Source organism: Antechinus flavipes, chromosome 1, assembly GCF_016432865.1.
Source record: "Antechinus flavipes isolate AdamAnt ecotype Samford, QLD, Australia chromosome 1, AdamAnt_v2, whole genome shotgun sequence".
Taxonomy (NCBI): domain Eukaryota; kingdom Metazoa; phylum Chordata; class Mammalia; order Dasyuromorphia; family Dasyuridae; genus Antechinus; species Antechinus flavipes.
Window position 1 is genome coordinate 723,920,774 of NC_067398.1, and position 27,060 is coordinate 723,947,833.

The 27,060-nt window shown below is 38.2% G+C and overlaps 2 protein-coding genes across 2 annotated transcripts; both read left to right on the forward strand.

The window, feature by feature from the left end:
- Nucleotides 1-8,459: 8,459 nt before the first annotated feature.
- LOC127560525 (vomeronasal type-2 receptor 26-like) lies at nt 8,460-11,870 on the forward strand. Its single transcript, XM_051995586.1, has 2 exons — nt 8,460-8,879; nt 10,869-11,870. The coding sequence occupies exons 1-2, from the start codon at nt 8,619-8,621 to the stop codon at nt 11,679-11,681; spliced, it is 1,074 nt and encodes a 357-aa protein (XP_051851546.1). The 5' UTR covers nt 8,460-8,618; the 3' UTR covers nt 11,682-11,870.
- Nucleotides 11,871-17,344: 5,474 nt separating this feature from the next.
- On the forward strand, nt 17,345-26,266 carry LOC127562000 (vomeronasal type-2 receptor 26-like). The gene is made up of 2 exons (XM_051997791.1): nt 17,345-18,425; nt 25,167-26,266. The coding sequence occupies exons 1-2, from the start codon at nt 18,314-18,316 to the stop codon at nt 26,090-26,092; spliced, it is 1,038 nt and encodes a 345-aa protein (XP_051853751.1). The 5' UTR covers nt 17,345-18,313; the 3' UTR covers nt 26,093-26,266.
- The last annotated feature ends 794 nt before the right edge of the window (nt 26,267-27,060 follow it).

Below are 27,060 nucleotides of genomic sequence, written 5' to 3' on the forward strand. Positions count from 1 at the left end.
AAATAGAGGAATTCCATCTGTTTCTAAGGAAAAAACCAGACTTACACAAAAAATTTGATCTCCAACAACAGGAATCAAGAGAAGTAGAAAAAGGTAAAAGGAACTCTTGAGAACTGTATTTCTGTTGTGGATATACATAAAAACCATATGTATCATTTGATTTTACTGATATAACATAAAAAAGGGAAGTAGAAATGGAAGGGGAATAGTGACAGAAAAAGGGAAGAGTGGAGATAAAAAGAGGGAAACTACATGTGACAATGAGGCAAAGGAAACCTATCATATATGAGGGAATTTAGAGAGGGGGAGGAACATTGTGTGAATCTTACTCTTAACAGAGTTAACAGATTAAGATTAACAGAGAAGGAAGTAAATTGCTTCAGTAGTCCCATTTCAGAAAAAGAATGAGAAAAAGCTATTAATCATCTCCCTAAGAAAAAATCCCCAGGACCAGATGGATTTACAAGTGAATTCTACCAAACATTTAAAGAACAATTAGCCCCACTGCTATATAAACTATTTGAAAAAAATATGGAATGAAGGAGTCCTACCAAATTCCTTTTCTGACACTGGCATGGTACTGATATCTAAACCAGGTAGGTTGAAAACAGAGAAAGAAATTTATACACCAATCTCCCTAATGAATATTGATGCTAAAATCTTAAGTAAGCTATTAGCAAAAAGACTACAGAAAATCATCCCCAGGATAATATACCATGATCAAGTAGGATTTATACCAGGAATGCAGGGCTGGTTCAATATTAGGAAAACTATCAGTATAATTGGCCATATTAATAATCAAATTAACAAAAAACCATATGATTCTCTCAATAGATGCAGAAAAAGCATTTGATAACATCCAACATCCATTCCTATTAAAAACTCTTGAGAGTATAGGAATAAATGGACTTTTCCTTAAAATAATCAGTAGCATCTATTTAAAACCAGCAGTAAGCATCATATGTAACGGGGACAAACTACAACCATTCCCAATAAGATCAGGAGTGAAACAAGGTTGCCCACTATCACCATTACTATTTAATATTATATTAGAAATGCTAGCTTTGGCAATAAGAGTTGAGAAAGAGATTAAAGGAATAAAAATAGGCAATGAGGAAACCAAATTATCACTCTTTGCTGATGATATGATGGTATACTTAGAGAACCCCAGAGATTCTACTAAAAAGTTATTAGAAACAATCCACACCTTCAGCAAAGTTGCAGGATACAAAATAAACCCACATAAGTCATCAGCATTCTTATATATCACTAACAAAGCCCAACAGTTAGAGTTACAAAAAGAAATTCCACTTAAAGTAACTACTGATTGTATATAATATTTAGGAATCTATCTGCCAAGGGAAAATCAGAAACTTTATGAGCAAAACTACAAAACACTTTCCACACAAATTAAGTCTGATCTAACCAACTGGAAAAATATTAAATGCTCTTGGATTGGGTGAACAAATATAATAAATATGACAATACTACCTAAATTAATCTATTTATTTAGTGCTATACCAGTCAGACTCCCAAAAAACTACTTTGATGAACTAGAAAAAATAACAACAAAGTGCATATGGAAAAACAAAAGGTCAAGAATTTCAAGGGAATTATTGAAAAAAAAAATCAAATGAAGGTGGCCTAGTTGTACCAGATCTAAAATTATATTTTAAATCAGCAGTTATTAAAACCATCTGGTATTGGCTAAGAAATAGACTAGTTGATCAATGGAATAGGTTAGGTTCAAAGGACAAAACAGCCAATAATCTTAATAATATAGTATTTGACAAACCCAAAGACCCCAGTTTTTGGGAAAAGAATGCATTATTTGACAAAAATTGCTGGGAAAATTGGAAATTAGTATGGCAGAAACTAGGCATTGATCCACACTTAACACCGTACACTAAAATAAGGACAAAATGGCCTTCATGACCTAGGCATAAAGAATGAGATTATAAATAAATTGGAAGAGCATAGGATAGTTTACCTCTCAGACCTGTGGAAGAGGGAGGAATTTATGACCAAAGAAGAACTAGGGATCACTATTGACCACAAAATAGAAAATTTTGATTATATCAAATTGAAAACTTTTTGTACAAACAAAACAAATGCAGACAAGATTAGAAGGGAAACAATAAACTGGGAAAACATTTTTACAGTCAAAGGTTCTGATAAAGGCCTCATTTCCAAAATATATAGAGAATTGACTCTAATTTATAAGAAATCAAACCATTCTCCAATTGATAAATGGTCAAAGGATATGAACAGACAATTCTCCGATGAAGAAATTGCAACTATTTATAGACATATGAAAATATGCTCCAAATCATTATTGATCAGAGAAATGCAAATTAAGACAACTCTGAGATACCACTACACACCTGTCAGATTGGCTAGAGTGACAGGGAAAGATAATGCGGAATGTTGGAGGGGATGTGGGAAAAGAGGGACACTGATACATTGTTGGTGGAATTGTGAACACATCCAGCCATTCTGGAGAGCAATTTGGAACTATGCTCAAAAAGTAATCAAACTGTGCATACCCTTTGATTCTTCAGTGTTTCTACTGGGCTTATACCCCAAAGAGATATTAAAGAAGGGAAAAGGATCTGTATGTGCCAAAATGTTTGTGGCAGCCCTGTTTGTAGTGGCTAGAAGCTGGAAAATGAATGGATGCCCATCAATTGGAGAATGGTTGAGTAAATTGTGGTATATGAACATTGTGGAATATTATTGTTCCGTAAGAAATGATCAGCAGGATGACTACAGAGAGGACTGGCAAGACTTACATGAACTGATGCTAAGTGAAATGAGAGAACCAGGAGATCATTATATACTTCAACAACGATACTTGTTTGAGCATGTATTCTGATGGAAGTGGATGTCTTCGATAAAGAGAGCTAATTCTGTTTCAATTGATCAAGGATGGGCAGAAGCAGCTACACCCAAAGAAAGAACACTGGGAAATTAATATAAACTGCTTGCATTTTTGTTTTTCTTCCTGGGTTATTTATACCTTCTGAATCCAATTCTTCCTGTGCAACAAGAGAACTGTTCAGTTCTGCACACATAGAGTGTATTTGGGATATACTGTAATCTACTCAACATGTAAAGGACTGCTTGCCATCTGGGGGAGGGGGTGGAGAGAGGGAGGGGGAAAAATCAGAACAGAATTGAGCGCAAGGGATAATGCTGTAAAAAATTACCCTGGCATGGGTTCTATCAATAAAAAGTTATTAAAAAAAAAGAAAGAAAGAAAGAAATGGTTCCTGTGCTAGGGGGAGGACTCTTCTCTGGGAGTATCTCCTCCACATCTATGACAGTGAGTCTCCTCCAGAGTTCTCTCTTTCAGCTCCCCTCACTCAGCATGAATACTCTTCCACTGTTCTTTTCCAGGAAGGGTGGAGTTGGGTGGCTGGGGAGGCCATCTCTTTTCTTTCTCCATTGAGAAGATGTAGCTGTAAGAAGGCAGCAGTGGCAGCATGTGCCTGCCTAGGCAAATCCACTTCCTGGCCATATCATTCAGTATCTTTTGCTAAGACAATGATCCAAAATCCTGGGTAAAAAGGAAGTTTTCACTCTTGGCAAAAATGTTGTGGGTCAAGAGTAATTTGGAGTCAGGTGCCACCTGTCAGTAGGACATGATTTCTTTGACACAAGAGGCTTTTGGGATGAGAATTCTCTTCATTCTGGACCATCTGGGAGCTGGAGACTAAAGCGGTTGAAATTATCAAAGAAAAAATATCCTGGGAATTTTGAACCAGTGTGAAATTTTGAAGTGTGAAAGCTGAAAGGGATTAAGGAGAAAAAATGGAAATTGAATTATATGTATAAAAATCTTTATAGCTCCTCTTTTCTTTCTTTTTTTTTTATTTTCATTTATTTATTTATTTACAAAAAATATACATGGTTAATTTTCAACATTGACCCTTGCAAAACTTTTTGTTCCAAATTTTCCCCACCTTCCCCCGCCCCCTCTTCTAGCTTGCCAGTATTCTAATACATGTTGCACATGTTGAAATACATGTTAAATCCAATATATGTTTACATATTTATACTTCTGTACAAAAATATACTGTACTTCACTTGCTGCAGAAGAAAAATCATATCAAGAAGGAAGGAAAAAAAACTGAGGAAGAAAATAAAATTCAAACAAATTAGAGTAAGAATGCCATGTTGTATTCCACTCTCTGTTCCCACAATCCTCTCTCTGGGTGTAGATGGCTCTCTTCATCACTGAGCAAATGGAACTGTTCTGAATCCTTTCATTGTTGAAGAAAGCCACTTCCATCAGAATCGATTTTTGTATAGTCTTGTTGCCATGCATACTGTTCTCCTGGTTCTGCTCATTTCACTTACCATTAGTTCATGTAACTCTCTCCAGGCCTTTCTGAAATCATACTCCTGCTTGTTTCTTTCTTTTTTCTTATTATAGCTTTTTATTTATAAGTTATATGCATGCAATTTTACAGCATTGACAATTGCCAAACCTTTTGTTCCAATTTTTCCCATCCTTCTTCCCACGTCCTCCCCCAGATGGCAGGTTGACCAATACATGTTAAATATGTTAAAGTATAAATTCAATACAATATATGTACACATGTCCAAACAGTTATTTTGCTGTACAAAAAGAATCAGAGTTTGAAATAGTGTACTATTAGCCTGTGAAGGAAATAAAAAATGCAGGTGGACAAAAATAGAGGGATTCGGAATTCTATGTAATTGTTTATATTCATCTCCCAGAGTTCTTTCCTGGGTGTAGCAAGTTCAGTTCATTACTGGTCCATTGGAGCTGATTTGGTGCATCTCATTGTTGAAGATGGCCACATCCATCACAATTGATCATCCTATAGTACTGTTGTTGAAGTATATAATGATCTCCTGGTCCTGCTCATTTCCCTCAGCATCACTTCATGTAAGTCTCTCCAGGCCTTTCTGAAATCCTCCTTTTGGTCATTTCTTACCAAACAATAATATTCCATAACATTCATATACCACAATTTGTTCAGCCATTCTGGGCTGAATTGATGGTGTCCAATCAGTTTCCAGTTTCTAGCCACCACAAACAGGGCTGCCACAAACAATGTGGGTCCCTTTCTCTCCTTTAAGATCCTTTTGGGATATAAGCCCAGTGGGAACACTGCTGCATCAGAGGGTATGCACAGTTTGATAATTTTTTGAGCAGCCATAAGCTCTTGTCCAAAGGGTATCTGACTGCATGAACTCCCCCTGGGAACTTCTCTTAGGGCAGTGGTTGAGAGTAGGAAGGGAATTAGCTTTTGGGTAAAATCTCAGGCGTGTTCTGCTCCATATTGTGTAAAGGCAGACAAGTCATTCTAATCTTCTGGGAGTCATTTCTCATCTGTAAAGTAGAGATTTCAGGAAAGATTTCCTCCAAATGTCTCTGGGACTTCAGAAGTCATTGCTCCCATCCCCCAAAGGGCAAAGTGTATATGTAGATCCGGTGATTTCTACCTTCTCAGGTGGGGAAGATGGGCCTGCAGGTGTCTCTGTTCTACTTGTTGGAGAGTGGAAATCTGTCATGAAAATCCTGGACTGAGGAACCTCTGAGCTTCCTTTCATCACTAACTGATGGATGTGATAATCCTCCATAAAGAGTGAGAACCATCAACAGAGGAAAACTATGATCACTGGACTTTCTATAATGATTTTTCAAAATGGATTATACTGGGCCCTTAGCAGGAGACCTGGCTCACATGGACCCTGGTGCAGGGAACTGGATGAGCAGTATGGCTACAATTTTACATTCATTTAGGGAAATTGTCCTCTCTGAAGGATTTAATAAATCTTGTGACCTACAATAGAATATTTCAGGAGGTTTCTTCATAACAGGTGATTGATTGAATTCAGGTCACAAAACTATTTTCCTACAAAAGGCACCTCTGGGATGGAGCCTGACTTGGAACAAGGGAAAGAGAGGTCAAAATATAATTTCGCACTTATGGTTTCCCCTGGACGCAGGGACTCAGCTGGAGATGCCGCAGGCAGTCTGGTCCCCGGAATTCTTCTGAGACTGAGACTTCTCTGTGGAAAATGGAATAAGAGGAATGGAGCCCATCATTATCTAAAAATAAATGTACCGGGAGACAGAGAAAGTACATAACGGTCACTCATCTCGCACCATTGTCCTTGTCTTGCACATGGACCTGACTAATGTCCCTCTGTTTCCTCCAGTGTGACCTGAGATCAGAGCCCGGGCTTCTGTAGAGAGACGGGTCGTGGCTGGTGGGGAAAAGTCCCTCCTCAGTCCCTGACTCAAGCAGCTGACTCGGCTGTAGCATGAGCAGTCGCTCCACTTCCTCAGAGTTAAAGCTCTGGTTACTGTTCAGGGGGATGTGGCCCTGTGTTGTGAGAAGGATTTCTCACCTCGTTCCTTCCTTTGCTGTGTGTCTGTTGCTGCAGCTTCCAGGCTCTGGGCAGGTTTGCTATGAAGACGACCAAATCCTTTATTACGTCCCTGGAGATGTGGAGATTGGCTTGTTTATACCCTACTCCTCACCTGAAGTGAGCCCTGTAACAGGAGCAGCGCGGTTTCGGAGTTCTCCTAAAAAGGCTTGTAGGGCTCTTATGTAAGTGTCTCTCTATGTGCCTGTGCTCATTTCGACTGCAAGGATGCAGGAAAAGTCCTCATTGCTCAGTCTGAGTCGGGGCGCTCCCCCCTCTCCCTGTCTCTTACTGTCTGTATCTTCTTGGCAGCTTTCATTCTGTCTCTTTAACGTCAGAGTTGAAGAAAGAAAACCTCTTTCCCCTCCTTTCCCTTCCCATTCCCCATCAAACAGGCCGTGCTCAGGCTTCTCCCTCCCTACCAGGCTCCGTCTCTTGTCTCCCTCCCTTCCCGGCCATCCTGACCTCATGTAAATAGTGAAGGGTTAATGGCCCGAGGCAGCAGAAGTGCTTGGGCCCCTGCTGCCTTTCCACCCTAGGTCAGAATCATTGCTGAGTGTGCAGATCCTGAGCAAGGGGAAATCTGGCCGTTCCCAGGAAGGGAAGCTGTGTCTCCTCCCCAGCTTTGCCTGTGTGACAACAAGAGAGCAGCCCTTGTTAGGAAGCCGTGGGACCCCTTCTTCAGGAAATTTAGGGTTGGGGACAATTCTATTCCTCCCACCTCATTTATGAATGGGAATTATGACCTTATGTTTACTCCTTCCTGTGGGTGAGTGAATTTATCATTATTTTCTCTTCGTTTTGGACGAAGGATTGTTGTCATGAACGTCAGCGTGTCCCGGCTTAGGGAATCTCAAAGGCACTGAGTGCGTTGGGACTGATGGAGCCTGGAACTGAGGGCTGGGAAACTTGACTTTATTTGACAGAATGGTGCAGGATGGAGCACTAGCAAGTTCTCAGACTAGCAAATGGCTTTAGGAAATGCCTGTTCCCTCTCAGTGATGTCTGGAGAGTCTGTTTTCTCCAGAGGGTGTGAGAGGGGCTGCTTTTAATTTCTCAGGCTAACTCTTCCTTAACTGCATGAACCCGGGACAGGTGCCTGTGTGTTACTTTCTGGGACTTTGACAAGGCATCCTGACCTTCCTGCTGCTGCAAAGGTCTTAGTTTTATGGTTTGTCACGATCAACTCTCTTTGCAAATCCCTCCTTTACATGGCAGGATCTCAGTATATAGCAATGCAACACTCATGTATAACACTTTGTAAGTCTGCGCTGAAGCAAAAAAAATTCAGGCTCCTCCACCAATTTCTGGATCATTTTCCTCTGTCACATCAGGGGAGAAACCGATCAGCTATTTACTCTGTCCTCTGCTTGTAAAAGTTTCATTGAATGGTTCTTTGGCAGGTAAAAATTCTTTTCCGAACCTTGTTGTAGCCTTGTGTTATTATTTAATCCCTCTGGATTCTCTTTTATTTATACTTTTCTTTGTAGTTACAAATAGAAATCCTCTATGAATCAATATTCATAAATTATAAATATTTTATAACAATTGTGTATATTTTTGTCTAAGAAACAAGGCCATTAAATGATATGAATTATTGGTTATTTTTAATGCTTTAGTATGCTTCTTTTTGTTCTATTTGTAGTTCATTATCTAGGAAAAGTGGGAAGTTTGACCTAAAGGGAGAAGTTTCACCAACCATTTTGAAATATTATATCACAATCCTGTCCTAAATGAAATGCCCTTTTAAGTTTTGTGAATTATTTGGTTTTTACCTTGAGAACTGTACCCCATGCAGAAGGCAAGGCCTCTATATTGATGCAAATTGAATATGAGTGAGTATAATGTCACAGCATCTTATTTCTTCCTTCCATTATACTCTCAGGCTTCTAGAGTCAACAGCTATCCATGTCTTCTTGAGGAATGAGTGAATGGCCCAAGTAAGCAGAGTTACCTGAGGACAGAAAGCCAATAGTCCTCACACTTTTAGAAATTATAAAAAGAAAAGAATAGTGGAACAATATGTATGGATAGAGGCTAGTGTGAATTCAAATGGAAGGAGCTAAACAGCTATTGCAGTGCTTAGTTTTGACTAAGTGATGGGAAGGTCCTTCTTCTGAAATGAATTCTATGTGAAGGTTGTTTTAATGTTTTCTAACCTTTACCATTAATTCACTAGACCTCTTGACAAGAATTACCAGCAACTCTTCATGCCTAACTTCACTCTACGTGAGATTAACAGGAATCCCAATCTGTTGCCCAACATTTCCCTGGGATGCCGTATATACAACTGCTATTCCGGTGAAGAAAGGTCCTTGGAGACATACCTGTGGTGGCTGTCTGGAACAAATCAGCTCATCCCTAATTACGACTGCAGAGAGCGAGGAAAGGTTGTGGCTGTCATTGGAGGAGCCTCGTCAGCTCTCTCTATTGAGATGGGGACCCTGCTTGACCTCTACCATGTACCGCAGGTGAATGAAAAGGAACCTAATACATTCTCTGTTCCATACAGCATAGTATCCACAGCTGTAGTGTTGGTGGCAGATGTAGTCGGAGCAGCAGCAGTCAAATAAAATGTATGTATGTATATGTATGTATACCATTAAAAAAAAGTTTTAAAGGCTTTCCATATGCATTTCTTTTAATCTTTACAAGAAACTCATAATACAGATATTCTTGTAAATCCCATATATAGCAGAGGCTCCTGTGACTGAGAAAAGTTAAATTGTTATCATGCAGCTAATGATTAACTGGCATACTAATTAATCTAGGTTTTTTTAAGGTCAGTTTAACTCTAGTGACTGAACAAAGCCACTGTCTTCATCCTCAGGGAAAATGAACAACTCCTAGAACATTAAACCTATTGCAAGCCGAGAAGCCATTTAGCTTTCAACCCAGGAAAGGATCTGAAAGCAAAACTGGTTGTACTTTCCCATTATACAAATAAGTTCAATAATGATTGGAGAAGTTGAAGTGTTTACTCAACACGACACTATTCATTGGTGGAAGAAAACGGATTAGATCTTACCATTCTTGACTTTAAATTGAATGATCTTTCAGGCTTTTACATCTCATTCTAGGAGCTTCATTTTTCATAATCACTTAGTCCAGAACTTATTTAGATGAGAATTATTTATAAAAGGAAACTGAGCACGAACACTGATGTATGAGGTGCTTGTTTGGGGGAGCACTGGGAAGCCTGTCCACACAGTTGCCCTAAGAAGTCCATAAGTACATTTACGAATGTACAAGAGTTTGAGAACTTTTCTGACATTGTTCTCCAAGAGGAAACTAACAATTAATGGGCACAGAAGGAAAGCAGAAACATACAGTGCAAGGAATGAAGTTTCAGAAAGCACCTCATCTTTTCAAAACTGCAAAGAGAGCTCTCTGAGCACTGCAGTTTCAGCCGGCTGCTTAGTGAACTTTGTCACTGATCCGTTGGAGGAGTGACTGCTTTGTGTGTTCAGAAGCAAGAAGAAAATTAGGGATATTTTCATGGAAGAGAAACAATGAAAATTTAGATTGTGACATTGAAAGGAAATGGAGGTCAGTTTGGAATATGGAAGTATGCATATAAAAAGGTGAAGGACTGGAAGCCTCTCTCCATTTATATCCACATTTCTTATTTTAAACCTCTGCTGATTGAAGCCAACATTAGTTAACTATAATTTAACATTATTTAACTATAATTTCTTTCATATTCAACATTTCAGATTCAATATTTAAGGCCTTTGGAGAAAAATGAATTGGGAACTTTATCGTGTCACTAACATTGAAATTATAAATAGTCCTGACCATATACTTGGAAAATAGTAAAAACAAAAACTTACAAGCTCAAAGACCATAGGAATTAAGTCTAGATGTCTTTGTGGAAACATGACTGAACTCTCTAATTGAGGGAATCATGAGAAAGGGTACATCTAGCATCTTTGTTGCAAGATAATATAATAGCAGGAAGTCTGGTCTAGAGAAGAGGTAACCTGTTCCATCTGGGATTATTTTTCCTTGATCCTGATCAGAGAGAACATGGCAGGCTAAGTTGAATAAGTCTCCTTTGCCCAAGGGGTAGATTCTTTCCTACTGTGATATGTGGGTATATATCTGGCCCTCCGATCTGAAACAATATTTCTCATAGATAATTTGAATTTTTTCAGCCCTTTAATAAAGTCCATGAATATCCTGTTTTTTGTCAATGAGATAAATGTTCTCCCCAAAGATTGTGATAATGATTAATAAATTTCGGGGTGGATTTTCTGATGTCTCTTGGAGTGAAACAATACACTTCAAGAGATAAATGGAGAAACTTTCAGAGAGAATTATCATCTATGATAAACTTTACAATAAAATCTAAAACTTTCTTCTAACAATAAATATGCCAGTTTGAATAAGTATATTTTACTTTAGCTCCCTCAGCAGCAGCATGCACCTGTTGATCCCTATTTTTTTTCCTCATCCAGATTACTTATGGTCCATTTGATCGCAGTCTTGCTGACAAAGTCCAGTTTCCTTCCCTCTATCAGATGGCCCGCAAATCCTCTTCTCTTCACCAAGGAATTGTCCGCTTATTGGTCTATTTTCAGTGGAACTGGATAGGTCTGATTGTCTTTGATGATATGAAAGGTGAGGAATTCCTCAGGGCAATGAGAGAGGAAATGAAAAAGAATACAGTTTGTACGTCCTTCACAGAGAAGATGCCTCTCAGTAACAAAAAAAAGGAGAAGACTTCTGAGGCCTTAAAGTCCAGGATCCTTACTTCAAAAGTCAAAGTCATTGTCATCCATCCCGACACAGATTCACTTATGTTAGTGGATATCCCACCAGCTTTTTTATTCCGAACTAATAAGGTGTGGATTCTCACATCTCATTCAGACATTACAATAAGAGCTCTGTACGATTATGGTTTCATTTTCCCTACTACTCTCTTCTTTTCACACTTGACTTTTCCAGTCCCTGGGTTTGAGAGTTTTATGAGCGAGGTTTTACCTCCTTTATTCCTGAGGACTGCTCTTCATATAGTACATAGGCCATCACCTTTGAAATGCTCAGATCAACCAGATATACCAAAGCAAGATTTATATTTTGTAAATGAGTCGAAGAAATATTTACCTTTTTATCCCATGGACATCACAACATCTGACTTGAGTTACAACATCTACAATGCTTTATATGCTGTGGCGTGGGCTCTCCATGAAATAGTGATGAAAAGGTCTGAGAAAAGATCCTTGGGAAATGAAGAATCTGTATTTCCTCATCCATGGCAGGTAATATAGAAAGTGTGGTGCCTTTTTAGTGATGATTTTTGAATATGTATTTTAGCAAGAAGTGGGACATGGGAGACATTGAAGACTTTTCAATTTCTAAAATGATTCTGATTGTATATTTCTCAATGATTTTATTGTTGATTTCCAATGTTTGTCAAATTGCATATAAAGTTTAAAATAAATTTCCTTCCTAGAGTCTTAAAGGTCTAAATGATGTTGGGTTTCATATTTCTTATTCAGCTCTCGATATTTTTTATTATTGATATTTGAAGGCCCTTTATTTCATTAGGAACCCATTTTTTTCCTGAAGGACTGAACTCAAGTTTTCATGGTAGGTGATCTTTATTTGTAAGCCAAATCTCTTTTTCTCCAAATTAGGCTATTCTAAGCACTCTGGTTCTTCAATTAAGAAGGTGAGGAGTTTTTTGTCATCCTGACTGTGGCTCCAATGTATACATTTGTTTCTTTCTGCATGCTTGCACTATTTTCTCCTTCACCTTGGGGGCATAGAATTGGGCTAAAATATCCCTGGTGACTTCCTCTGGAAATCTTTTCCAGTAGGTGATCTGTGGCTTCTTTCATATTCCAGGATGCAGGAGAAATTTACTTGATACTTTCTTGAAAGATAAAATCCATTTTCTTTTTGATTGTAGAACTCGTGTAGTCTCATAATGTTAAATGCTCTCTGTTTTATCTGTTTTCAGGGCAGCACTTTCCATTGTGAAATTGCATATTATTGTCCATTCTTTTTCCTTTTGGCTATTTCTTTTTTTTCCCAAAGTGTCATTACTTTCTGCCTTCTTAGTTCTAATTTTTAAGGAAATATTCTCCTTAATGGGCCTCTATATTTACTGCTCAATTTATCCAATTCTAATTTTTAAGGCATTTTTCTCCTCTATGTCTTTTTCTGCTTCCTTTTACATCTCGCTCATTTCTCTTCATCATTTTTTCTCTATCTCCCTTTTGAAAATTTTGAGATTACATTTTGAACTCTTCTGTGGCTTTAGACCAATTCTTACTTAGATTGCAGATTTTGGATAAAGGAATTTTGACTGGGTTATTTTCTTCTTAGTGTGCATTTTTCATCTTCCTGTTCATCACAGTAATTTTCTATGATCAGAACCATTTTCTGTTTACCAGTTTCCCCAGGCTGTTGTTTGACTTTATCTGTTTATTAGAGTAATGCCCTCTTTCCAGGATGAAGGGGCCAAAATCCCAAGCTTCAGGAATTTTATACAGCTCTTTTCAGAGATTCTTCTAGGGATGTGGAAGTTTCATTTCTTCCAAGGTTGACTGATCTTAGAAGAAATGTCTTCATTAAAGTCCTGGGCTCCATTCTGTTCTGTGAGTTACCACAAGCATTTTTCCTGCCCTGCAACTGTGAGGAGATCCATATTCCCCTGTTGCTAAATGTTGCCGTGTGCTAGTTCTCTTTTTCACCTCACCCTGTGAGCCAGGAAGGCGCGCTCCATCTGGGTACTGGCAAAGCCACCACGTCCTGTCTCGGGGCTTTAAAAGAGACCCTTGTAATACCTTCTGACAAGCTCTTCAACCCTCTTAACATCCGTGTTCCAAGCGCTCCTCCAATGGCTGTCACGGCTGCTGTTTCTTCAGGTGCTATAGAGTCAATGGCTGCTGTATTGAGCTCCTGCTTTACACCGAGTGCTTTGAATGTCAAGCAAATGGTTTGATAGTTTATCCTGGAGATGGGAGAAAACCACTGGAGATTATCGAGGATGGGAGAGCCACAGTCTGGCTGCACTTCAGAACAGTCCCTTCCAAGGCAGGAGGGAGGGCAGAACAGGAGAGGTTTAAGGCAGAGGCACCCACCAGGAGGCTATTGCAATAATGTGGGTGTGAAGGCAGGAGGATGTTCCAGGAGCAGAGAGAAGGAGGCAAACATATTAGAGAGAGGCAGCAAGCCGACCTTGGCAATAAATCAAATAAAGGGGGTGAGAAGCAATGAGGACTTGAGTGTGACTTGAGTGTGAAAGTGAAACTACAAACCTGGGAGATGTAGGCAACCCTGCGGGTGTCCCAGAAGAAACTCAGATTTGATCCTAACTGAAAATAAGAGCACAAGACTCCATAAATTCTCATGTACAATTGCCTTTCCCTCAGGTACCGCTCACTGAGCATTTCTCCTCTTTTTCAGCTGCACTCCTACCTGAAAAACACCCAGTTTGAGAACGTTGTTGGTGAGCAGGTGTTTGTGGATGAGAACAGACGCGCAGAGGCTCAGTATGCCATTATGAACTATATATACTTCAATTTTTATAATGATTATCTTCTGTACGTGGGGGACTTTAAACCAGAAGCTCAGCTCAGTCAAGAGTTTACAATTTGTGCAGATGTCATAGTGTGGGACCCATGGAGTTCAGAGGTCAGATACATTTTTAATGTTATTTTACGCTCCTGAACAGGAAAAATCCTTGACCCATGTGGTGTACTCTCCATTACTGACAGGTGCAGCTGGGTGGGAAAATGGCTAGACTCTAAGCCCTGGTTCCGTTTCATTTGTTAAAATCTCACACATGTCTCCCCTGTTTTCTCTGTAGCAATCCTCTTTATCGTTTCTTACATCACTATAATACTTTATTATATTTATATACATCTACATAGGTATATTGTTAAACACACAGAGAACTCTTGTTGCATATATACATATATATGTAAATTTATATCTATGTATTCACACAGATATCTATAAATATAATATGTCATTCAACAAATCTTCAATTTATAGATACCGTTTCATATTCCCATTCTTTGTCATTTCCAATGAAGGCATAAATATATTTTAATTTGTATTTGTTTTCAACTTATATAGGAAAGAATGAAAAAATCTTTAGCTTGTATGCAGCCCAACATAGACTTTCCATTTCACATTGCTTACTTTTTTCCTAAAAAATGCATCTGTGTATCTCTGTGTGTGTGTGTGTGCATGTGTGTGTGTGTGTGCGTGTGTGTGTGTAAAACACAAGTATCCATGTTCTATCTCTCTTTCGAGCTAAATTGTTTATACTTGCATCTGTTCTTTGTAATTGATTTTAGAAATTATAGCACACAAAATGACTTAGATCTCATAAGTGTTCTGGGAAAACCATCGCTGTCACTGGGCACAATATTTTCTTAGTTCAATTCATTTTACTCTTTGTTATTTCATGCAACTTTTACCCCATTTTTCTAAAATCAACCAGGTCTTCATTTCTAATAGCACAACTATTCTCTCACTGTTATATACACCACATCTTGTTTAGTCACCGTAGATAGAGCACTGATCCTGGAGCCAAGGGGAGCTGAGTTTACGTCCAGTCTGAGTCACTGAACACTGCCTCGATGTTTGACCCTGAGCAAGTCACTTAATCCCAATTCACAAACACACTCACACACACTCACACACTCACACACACTCACACTCACTCACACTCACACATACATATACACTCACATACACTCTCATACACTCACACACTCATACACACACTCACAACAAAGTAAGACCAAAGTCTATTAGAAGTCTTTTGTATCATCTCATTGTTGAAATGAAACAAGTCCATCACAGCTCATCATCATATAATCTTACTACTTTGTAAAATGTTCTCTAGGTTCTGTTAATTATTATTAATATTACCTCTTTATCTCTGGTACTCCTCAGGAAGATTTTGTTTTCTTCCTTATCTCTTTAAATTGTAGCTATTTTTGGTTTTACTTGGTCTAGAATCAGGATCACTACTCCTGCTTTTTTTCTTTTACTTCAGCTGAAGAATAATATATTCTGTTCTATTTTTTACCTTTAATCTGTATGAATATTATTGCTTCACATTCGTTTGTTTCAAACAATATATTGAAGATTCTGGTTTTTAATCCGTTCTGCTCTCTACTTCTCTTTTCTGGGAGTGCTCATCAGATTCATATTCATACTTAAGATTACTAACTCTGTATGTCCCAGTGATCTATGTTTTCTACATTATACATTTCTCTCTCCCTTCACCCTTTCCTTTCTCACCAGTGTTTTGCTTCTGATCCTCACATCCCTCAATCTGTTTTCCCCCTTTTTAGTCACTTCCCATTTACTTTATCCTTTTCCCTTCTACTTCTGCCTTCCCTTCTATTAGCTTTCCTTTTTTTCCATTCCCATTTCTACTTCTTTAGACAGTGAAAAAAAATTCAACACTTAATAAAATATTTAGTATATTCCCTGTGAGCCAAAACTCAGGAGAGTAAGAGTCTCTAATGCTCATACCTCTCCCTTACTTCCCTATATTATAATAGGTCATGTGTGTCTCCTTGCATGATGTCATGTAACTCATTTTACTTCTCCTTTTTCTTCTCCCAATGCAATTATTTTCCACCTTTAATTTCTTTGTTTTCATCAAATTGATGTTAAGTTATTCCTACATCTTCTGCCTAGGTACACTTTCCCTCTTTTTATCCTGATTTAACTTTTTCTGATACTCTTCACTCTTGGATTTGAAATTCACATTTTATTTATACCTTTGGTCTTTTCATTAGAAAAGATTGAAAATTTCCTATTTAATTAAATATCTAATTTCCCCTCAGCAAGATAATGCTTCATTTTTCTGAGTGGCTGATTTTTGATTGTCTACAAACTCTTACCTCCTGCAATGTTTTAATACAGTAGTTTTTAATCTTGGGTGATACTAATGGGGGTGCCTCAATTTTTGCTTCTTTTTCTGTATTGTTGCAGAATTTCCCCCTTGATTATGGAACTTAGCTGCAATATTCCTTGGAGGTTTCATTTTAGGTCACTTTAAGGAAGTAATTTGTGGATTCTTTCAATAAATCTTACCTTCTGCTGCTCAAATATCAGGACAGTTTTCCTTGATGATTTTTTGAAAAATGTTTACTGGGCCTTTTATTTATTGTAGTTTTCAGAACATCTACTAATTACTATTTTGTCACTCCTGGTTCTGGTTTCCACATCATTTGTTTCTCCAATGAAATATTTTATATTTTAGTCAAATTTTTCACTTTTTAATTTTATTTCACTGATTCTAGATGTCTACTTGAGTCATTCATTTCCATTTGTCAAATTCAAAATTTTAGTGAATTACTTTTTTTCTGTGAGTCTTTCACCTCCTTTTGGATTTGGCAAATTTTACTTCAGAAGAATTTTTGTTCTATGGCTTTTTTTTTTCATTTCTCCAATTTTATTTTTAGGTGTTATTTTCTTTTTCAATTTCTTCAAATTGATTTTTAAGAAATAATTATCTTTTATATTTTTTCCCATTTTCCCAATTTTTTTTTGGGGGGGGGAGTTGTTTCTTCTAGACATTTGCCTATTCCCATTTCAAAGCTTGGGTTTTTATTCCCAAATTGTCATAAATTTCCTTCATAATTCTTATTCCTGCAAATTTTTTCTCACATCTATTTTTTAAGAATTTTTTTAAGCTTTTTCAAGAGAGTCTTTTGAGCTTGACCTGAGTTCATATCCCCTCTGAGATCTGACTCATAGGCATTTTGCCATTATTATCCTCTTCCAGGCTTCTATTATGATCTTCCCTGGCTACATAATATCTCTCTATGGTCAGAGTTTTTGGTGCTCATCTGCTTACTTTTAAAATTTGAGCTCTGTTCCTTGAACACACAAGAGATGGTCTCAAGCTTCTTTTGAGAAGAACAGGGGTCTCTTACTCTGTGGGGCAAAGGGTGCTTTTCCATTGGGCTGCTTGCTGAAGTTCACTGACTCCCAGGTTCTCTTCTGTGTTTGCTCTGGGGGTCTCACAGCAGAACTGCTGATGTGCTGGCTTTCTGGATGAGGACACAGTAGGCACAGTTGCTGTACTTTGGCTAAGACCCTCACACTAAATTCCCAATGCTGGACTTCTCCTGGCTATTCCTAGATGTACCCCTTGGCTGGACCATGATCCACCTATGCTGTCCACACAGACCTGTCCTGAAGACATTCCAATGTATCTTAAACTGAAAAATTACATTCCAAATGTTTCTGGGTTCTCTCACTCCATAATCCAAACGGGCACTTAATCTGCCAAAAGTGTTATGTTTGGTTTTTCATTGAGTACCCTGATTCCTTCAATTTATCTTTCATCAGTTATTACTGAAGAAAACATTTCCAGTACAATATTGCATAATAGTGGTGTGAATTGTCATGCTTGTTTAACCCTTGATCTTATTAGGAATATTTCTAGGCAATCAAAATTCACATGACTCGGGAAGAGCAATTGCAGTACAGTGGCCTTCCCCAAGGAGAAGCTTCAGGGTCTTGTTGAAATATCTCCCACATCTATGACTGAAACAAGGGAAATCTTCTTCTCTGTAATTATGTAATATATGGACTATCATATAAAGAACCAGGGTGTGAAATACATTTTTGGGAATGGTTCTGTAGGAGAAGTTTTGTCACTGAGTGTTGCAGAAGAGTGAGTGACAAATGGAAAGAGTAAGTTGGACCATGTGATCATCCACATACACTCCTAATTATGTACCTGTGGAGGTGGTTATCAAAGCCAGAATGGCAAAAAAAAAAAAAAAAAAAAAAAAAAAAAAAAAAAAAAAAAAAGAATTAAAACAGCGTCGTTTTTTCTCACAAACATAAATAGCTGTCAGTTAAAAATGTTTATTGCATTCTCCTGTCACCATCTTAGATTCCCTCTGCCATGTGTAGTCCCAGTTGTCCTGCTGGATTCAAGAAGTTGCCTTTGGAGGGGAAGCCTCCTTGTTGCTTCAGCTGCTCCCCATGCTCAGAAGGAGAAATCTCCAGCCATATGGGTGAGTTACTGCAAGGAGCTCGCTTCTTACCACCCCTGCTAGTGACAAAAACTAAGAGGATATTCTTTTGTCTCAATTTTGCAGAAATGTCACAGTCTCTGTAAATGATTATATGAGTCAGAGAAAGAGCAAAAATCAGAACTTTTCCCATAAGATAAAGGGTGAAAACAAGGATGCTCATTCTCACCAATATTATGAATCTTTGTACTAGAAATGTTACCTTTAGCAATAAGAGACCAAAGTGAAATTGAAAATTAATGTAAGCAATGAAAAAACTAGTATCACACTTTGCAGGAGATTTGGTATGTTTAGAGAATCCTGGAAAATCAACAAAAATGACTTGAAACATTTTTCAACACAATAGGTGGATAGAAAACAGACCCACAGATATCACTGCCATTTGCATGTTACAAAAAAAGGCCAGGAATGAGAGGTAGAAAGAAAAATCCCAGATAAGTGTAAACAAGAAAAAATATGTGGAAGTCAACTTGCCAAGACAAAGCCAGGAACTGTACAAACACAATGACATGGTAAATTTTTCCTGCTGCAAAATGAGAAAGATAATAGACAGAAAAGAATTATTCATCATCTTATTTCTTTGATGAACTGCAATCACTTACCATTTTACTCCTACATAGTTTGCCATGGATATACACAAAGGAAAAGATTAAAAACAATATATACAAGTGTCTCTGCATTTGTATGTATATTTGTAAAATATGCAAATATATAAGTTTATAGATAAGGGAGTGAGAGAGATGTCTTTGCAAGAAATAGAAAGGGAGAAACAGATAGATGCTGAGAGAAAAAGGCAGAGGTAGAGATAGAAAGAAATGAATAGAGAAACAGAAATTGAAACAGACATATTGAGCTGGAGAAGGCAAAAGCAAAGAAAGTTACCTGATGGGGGAGTTGTATTCCACACATTTTAGATTGCAGACTTTTCTCTACCTTATGGGTCTGGTTTCAGCAGGAAATTTATTCAAAACTGACTAAGAGCTGAAAACTTGCAGGGTCTTCAGAGATCATGGTTCATGGCCCATAAGAAACCCAGAGCCATTAGCTGACTCTGTAAGCTCCATAGGAACCATCCAAATGCTATTACCCCTTTCTACTGATGACCCAGTATTGCCTTTTGTTGGAATCTTTACAAACTGCTAACTAATTAGAGTTGATCTGATCAACTGATGGAGTTCAAATGTTGGAGTTCTTGTTCTTCTCAAAACACAGCTGGTTTAGCTTAGAGCCCTCCAAATATCTCCAAATCCAACGGTTCTGCCCTTTAGCCTCTGCCTCTGCTTTCTTCAGCCTCCAACCAGCACAGAGATGGAATGAATCTCTTGTCTCCTTCACTTGGGGCTCGGCTAGCTTTCTGGTGAGTCTTTCAGACCAGCTTGATCTCAGTGGGGGAAGTGCAGGAGCCCAGCCACCAACTACAGTGGTGTGAGATGAAGATGAATCTGGTTGTCCTCTGAACTCTCGACTCAGTAGCTTCTTCCTTTGAAAACTCTTCTTCTGCCACCAGCCAGCCAAGTGGAAAATATTCTGGAATAGATCTCTCTTCACTGGCCTTATATCTGACTCTTCTGAGAATGGGATTATGGGTTTTCTCCCATAGTGCTCTCTGGCCCTAAGAGCTTTAAGGGAGGTGTGAATTCGCAAAGTTACAAAGTTTACTTTGTGAATCTGGCAAACTTGTGAACTCCGATGAGTAAAGGTGTAAACACAAGCATTGTACTAATAAGTTCTACTGAGTACCTTGTTTCAGGTTCTGGCCCAAAACATCTTCTTGTAAGATCAGATCAACTCTAATTAGTTAGCAGTTTGTAAAGATTCCAACAGCCTTTCCCTATTTCATTATTCTAATGCTTTATGGTATTGAACAATATAGTAACAAAACAGTCAGACATAGTGAGGAATGCTAACCACATTGGCCTTTCCTCCCTGACATTTTAATCAACACAGTTGAAAGCAGGGATAGCCCTGGGACTGGACCTGAGACCTGTGGTTAGAGGGAACTCCTGCAGCAGGAACAATATCCACTTAAGAAGGTCAAGTATTTAGCTGGGCCTTTTTTTCTGGGAGATACCAAAACCATTGTGGAGCAGAGTGACTTCCACAGCATTAAACGTGCATCTGCCCCTTCATGGCCATCAGCTGTTTTCATCACACTGCACATGGAGTGACATCAAATAATTAATCAGCTCAGGAGGTTAACAAATGAAACATGGGATAAGTAAATCACCACATTGGTCACAGGACTTGAGCAGTCAACACTGCATCCCAAGCTCCAAGCAGAATGGATGCTGCCGTGGCTTATTCAATAGCATTGCATTTGAGCCTCACCTTACAGGGTTTTAAATCCAAGAGAGAAGGGAAAAAAAGAAACCAGAGAAAAGGCTGCTTCTGTGAGAAGATCCTACAATTACAAAATTTAGACCTTCCCTTAATTTCACATGGGTCTCTCCCCTGCAATGATGGCAAATTCTTGATTTAATGATAAGAAGGATGAGGATGATCGTGATAAAAATCGTAAAAACCACTTAAATTGTGGCTCAATTTTGTACTCTATGTGTTCTCTTTCCTTTGATGCTCTTAATAACCTTATGAAGATGGTGTGATTATTATCCTTATTTCCCTGAAAGGAAAACAAAGACAGACCAAAGCATATTATTTACCCAGTTACATAACAACTGTGTTTCTGAGGCAGGATGTAAACTCTTACTTTCTTGACTTCAAGTCCTATTCATATCCAGTAGTCCTTTACTTAGTGATAATTCATAGTAAAATTGAAGCTGTTGAGGGTAATTTGTGACATAGCTGGCATGTCTCTTTGGGTTTTCACTGCAGATGTGTCAGGGGCAATAAAAGATTTGTGAAGCTCATAGACAAAGAGGGAGAATCAATGAAGAAATAATAATAATTTTGAGGCAACAGAGAGACTGCTGAAAGAAATTAGGGGTTTAGTGTGTCATTGAAGCATTCGAGATTCTAATTTCAGGTCTCATGGATCTGAAACCTATTGTTAAAATAAGGTCAATCCAATATTCCAAATACTAGTGAAAAAATCCAACTGAGGATCCAAAGAGAACTTTTCTTTTAATTAATTGATGAAATGAAAATATTAACAGGTTATCATTTTCACTATTGAATACATCCTGGAAAGGCTTGATTTCTCTTGGAATTCATAAAAGGAATACTTCCAAATCAAAAGAAACAGGTTTTCTCTAAGAAACTTGCCAGCTGTTTAAGAAGTCATTAATCAGTCAATCAATAGTCATTTAGTATGAGAAGAACTTGGTCATAAATAAAGGTTAGAGTGATAAAAAGGAAGTGAATCCTTCATTCAGGGAGCTTCTATTCTAAAAGACCAGACAAGAATACACACATTGTCTGTATCTACCAAGAAAATGTTTAAAATTCATATAAATTGGTTGTGGAAAGGTATAAACTGGGAGATGGAAAGAATGAGGAAGTATTGAGACAGGCAGCTCTTCAACTTGAGTTGTTGCCCAATGCTACACAGAAGTAATCTGGATATTTGATAAGAAAGGGCTCCACTGTCTAAGCTTATTGTCCTTAGGGATTAGGTTAAGAAGAAAAGGTGTCCTATTTCTTTTTCTGAGATGGGACTATTTAGGATATTTACTTCTTCCTCTGTTAGTTTGGACAAGCTATATTTTTGGAGGAATTTTTCTATTTCATTTAAGTTGTCGAATTTATTGGCATAAAGTTGGGCAAAGTAACTCCTAATTATTGCTCTAATTTCCTCTTCGTTAGTGGCGAGTTCTCCCTTTTCATTTTTAAGACTAAAAATTTGATTTTCCTCTTTCCTTTTTTTAATCAGATTTACTAAGGGTTTGTCTATTTTGTTGGTTTTTTCATAGAACCAACTCTTAGTTTTATTAATTAATTCAATAGTTTTTTACTTTCAATTTTATTGATCTCTCCTTTTATTTTTAGAATTTCAAGTTTAGTGTTTGACTGGGGTTTTTTAATTTGTTCCTTTTCTAGCATTTTTAGTTGCAAGCCCAATTCATTGACCTTCTCTTTCTCTATTTTATACAAATAGGCCTCTAGAGATATGAAATTTCCCCTTATTACCGCTTTGGCTGCATCCCATACATTTTGGTATGATGTCTCATTATTATCGTTTTCTTGGGTGAAGTTATTAATTATGTCTATGATTTGCTGTTTCACCCAATCATTCTTTAGTATGAGATTATTTAGTTTCCATTATTTTTTGGTCTACTTCCCCCTGGCTTTTTGTTGAATGTAATTTTCATTGCATCGTGGTCTGAAAAGGATGCATTTACTATTTCTGCCTTACTGCATTTGAGTTTGAGGTTTTTATGTCCTAATATATAGTCAATTTTTGTATAGGTTCCATGAACTGCTGAAAAGAAAGTGTATTCCTTTCTGTCTCCATTACATTTTCTCCAGAGATCTATCATATCTAACTTTTCTAGTATTCTATTTACCTCTTTGACTTCTTTCTTATTTATTTTGTGGTTTGATTTATCTAATTCTGAGAGTGCAAGGTTAAGATCTCCCACTATTATAGTTTTATTGTCTATTTCTTCTTGCAGCTCTCTTAATTTCTCTTTTAAGAATTTAGATGCTACACCACTTGGTGCATATATATATGTTTAATATAGATAATGCTTCATTATCCATGCCTCCCTTTAGCAAGATATAGTGCCCTTCCTTATCTCTTTTAATTAGATCAATTTTTGCTTCAGCTTGATCTGAGATCAGGATGGCTACCCCTGCTTTTTTGACTTCACCTGAAGCATAGTAGATTTTGCTCCAACCTTTTACCTTTAACCTGCATGTATCTCCCCGCTTCAGGTGTGTTTCCTGTAAACAACATATTAGGATTCTGGCTTTTAATCCATTCTGCCAACCGCTTCCTCTTTATGGGGGAGTTTACCCCATTCACATTTATGGTTAGAATGACCAATTCTGTATTACTTGCCATCATGTTAACCCCGGTTTATGCTTTTCTCCCTTCTTTCCTCTTTACCCCCCTTCCCAGTATTAAGCTTGTGAGCACCACTTGCTTCTCACAGCCTTCCCTTTTTAGTATCCCTCCCCCAGCCTTAGAGTTCCTCCCCCTATCTTACCCCTTTCCCTCCCAGTTCCTGTATTCCCTTCCACTTCGCTTATTCCTTCCCTTTTCACTTTTCCCTTCGCACTTTTCAATGAGGTGGGAGAAGTTTCACGATAGATTGAATATGTCTTAAGATTTTTCACTTAAAGCCAATTCTGAAGGCAGTAAGATACCCACTATATTCATCCCCCTCCATTCTTTCTCTCAGATATAATAGGTTTCCTATGCCTCTTCAAGAGATGTAGTACCCTCACTTTACCCTTTTTCTGGTACAATGTCCTTTCCACATCAGTTTCTAGAACAAGGTATACATGTATTCTTTATAAATCTATATAGCCGAAATATAGTTCCCAAGATTAATCTTTACCTTTTTAGATTTCTCTTGAGTTATATATTTGTAGATCAAACTTTTTGTTAAGTTCTGGCTTTTTCATCAAAAATAGGTGAAATTCGCTTACTTCGTTGAATGTCCATCTTCTTCCCTGGAAAAAGATGCTCATTCTAGCTGGGTAAGTTATTTTTGGTTGCATACCAAGTTCCTTAGCCTTTTGGAATATCATATTCCAGGCCCTTCGATCCTTTAATGTGGATGCTGCCAGATCCTGGGGGATCCTTATTGTGGCTCCTCTATATTTGAATTGGGTTTTTCTAGCCGCTTGCAATATTTTTTCCTTCATCTGAGGGTTCTGGCATTTGGCCACTATATTCCTTGGTGTTTTGATTTTAGGATCCCTTTCAGTGGGTGATCGATGAATCCTTTCAATGTTTATTTTTTCCTCTGTTCCTATGACTTCTGGGCAGTTCTCTTTGATAATTTCCTAGAAAATAGTGTCCAGGCTCTTTTTTTCATCATGCTTTTCTGGGAGTCCAATGATTCTCAGATTGTCTCTCCTGGATCTGTTTTCCAGGTCTGTTGTCTTCCCCAGAAGGTATTTCACATTCTTTTCCATTGTTTGATTTTTTTGGATTTGCTTGACAGATTCTTCTTGTCTCCTCGAGTCATTCAATTCCATTTGTTCGACCCTGATTTTCAGTGAAGCTACACCCAAAGAAGGAACACTGGGAAATAAATGTGAACTATCTGCATTTTTGTTTTTCTTCCCGGGTTATTTATACCTTCTGAATCCAATTCTCCCTGTGCAACAAGATAACTGTTCGGTTCTGCAAACATATATTGTATCTAGGACATACTGCAACATATCCAACATATATAGGACTGCTTGCCATCTAGGGGAGGGAGTGGAGGGAGGGAGGGGAAAAATCGGAACAGAAGCGAGTGTAAGGGATAATGTTGTAAAAAAAAATTACCCTGGCATGGATTCTGTCAATATAAAATAATTATTAAATAAAAATTAAAAAAAAAGAAGAAGAAAAGGTGTCATCATTTATGTAAAAGGAATAAAGAGAATTTGAACCCAAGCCAACAGTGATCAAGGGCATGAATAGATTTGATCTGGCCAGGGTACCAAGTAACTTACCAGTGACTGTGTCATCCAGTAAAGAGAGAATGGGATTTTGCATCCAGTGGAAGCAGAAGGAATTGCTGCAGGTCTCGTGACCGTTTCCTACTGTGGGAATGAAGAGAAATGTTTTCATCTAAATGTTAAGTCCTTGTTTGTCTCCTGCAGATGCCGAGCAGTGTAAGAAGTGCCCAGAGGATGAGTATCCCAATGAGCAGAGAGATCGCTGCCTCCCCAAGACTGTGACCTTCCTGGATGTGAATGAACCCTGGGGGATGGCAGTGACAGTTGTAGCTGTTTCACTCTCATTGCTCACGGTCCTGGTTCTGTGGGTCTTTGTGAAGTTCCAAGACACTCCCATAGTCCAAGCCAATAACAGGAACCTCAGCTACCTGCTCCTCACCTCCCTTTCCTCCTGCTTCCTCTGCTCCTTGCTCTTCATTGGCCGTCCAACAAAGGCTTCCTGCCTTCTCCGACAAACAGTGTTTGCAATTGTGTTCACAGTGGCTGTTTCCTCCATTCTGGCCAAAACCATCATAGTAGTTCTGGCTTTCAGGATTACAAGGCCAGGGAGCAGGATGCGGATGTTCCTTCATCCCAGAGTGCCCTACTGTGTGGTTCTCATCTGTTCTGGAATCCAAGGGCTTTTCTGTGCCATCTGGTTGGGAACCCATCCCCCCTTTCCAGAGGCAGACACACGCTCTGAATCCAGGCACATCATCCTCACGTGTAACGAGGGCTCCGCCTTTGCATTTTACTGTGTCCTGGGCTACATGGGCTTTCTGGCCCTGGGCAGCTTCACCATAGCCTTCCTGGCTAGGAACCTGCCCGATGCCTTCAACGAAGCCAAGTTCATCACGTTCAGCATGCTGGTGTTTTGCAGCGTCTGGGTCTCTTTCCTCCCCACGTATCAGAGCTCCAAAGGAAAAGCCATGATGATCGTGGAGATCTTCTCCATCTTGGCCTCCAGTGCTGGGTTACTGGGCTGCATTTTTATTCCCAAATGTCTTGTGATTCTCCTGACATCATGGGAAAATAACACAAAACATAACAAGAATCAAGGGAGTTCCAGGAATAAGAATTCTTCTTTTTAAAAAAAAAATTGATATCTTTATTTTCCCTCGTTCCATGTAAAATAACATTTTCAAATTTTTTTTAATGCTTTGACTTCCACATTCTCTCCCTTCTTTCCAAACCCCAGAATCATTGCGATCTCACACGTGCAGTTACACCAAAATATTTATAGAAATGTCTTGTTGAGAAATATATGTGCGTCATTCCTTGGATTAATAAAAAGAATCCTTAAAATAATATTTTTACAAACTGTATAACATCAACAGTTTCATCATAAGACCTTCAGAGTAGTTTTAGATCATTGTGTTGTTGCAAAAGCAAAGTTATTTGCAGGTGACCACTCCACACTATTGCTTGACTTTGTGCACATTACATTTCAGTTTTCTTATGTTCATGTATATCCTTCCAGATTTTCTGGTCATCATAGTTACAGAATCATCAAAGTATTCCATCCCAATTACATACCACACTTTCTTCAGCGATTCCGCATTTGATGGGAATTCCCTCAATTTCTAATTCTTTCCCCAAGAACAGAGGTGATATCAATATTTTTGTATGTATATTTCCCTTTTCTTTTTTTCTCAATCCCTTTTGGGTTTCAAGCCATGCAGTGTTAGTTTTAGGTGGATGAATTTGTCTAACTTTAATGCCTTTTCAACATATATCATATATTTTAAGCAGTATCTATTGGGGACTGGCTCATATTTTAATATATTTCATTCCTTTATCTATACATTTGAGAAAAGCTGGCTGCAGCAAAGAAAGTTGCTTCAAAATTTTGTTCACAATTACTATTGCTAACTATATATTTCCCCATTTATTTGTTTTTTTTTTCAGTTTATCCCTCATGAATGGGTTTTACTTTTCACCACACAGTTCACAATATTCCCTCTTCCCCCTTTCTTTTGTTTTAGAATATAGGGTGGTCATGACCTCCCTGACTTCTCAATGAGGTGAGAACCCCCCCAAAAAGGTGATCCTGACACCT

What these genes read in the sequence shown, in the direction of transcription:
- LOC127560525 (XM_051995586.1), top strand. Translation starts at nt 8,619, where the DNA reads ATGCCTAACTTCACTCTACGTGAGATTAACAGGAATCCCAATCTGTTG. An exon ending in ACCTCTACCATGTACCGCAG is followed by an intron (nt 8,880 to 10,868) that starts GTGAATGAAAAG and finishes TTCCTCATCCAG; the next exon opens with ATTACTTATGGTCCATTTGA.
- LOC127562000 (XM_051997791.1), top strand. Translation starts at nt 18,314, where the DNA reads ATGTGTAGTCCCAGTTGTCCTGCTGGATTCAAGAAGTTGCCTTTGGAG. An exon ending in AGAAATCTCCAGCCATATGG is followed by an intron (nt 18,426 to 25,166) that starts GTGAGTTACTGC and finishes TGTCTCCTGCAG; the next exon opens with ATGCCGAGCAGTGTAAGAAG.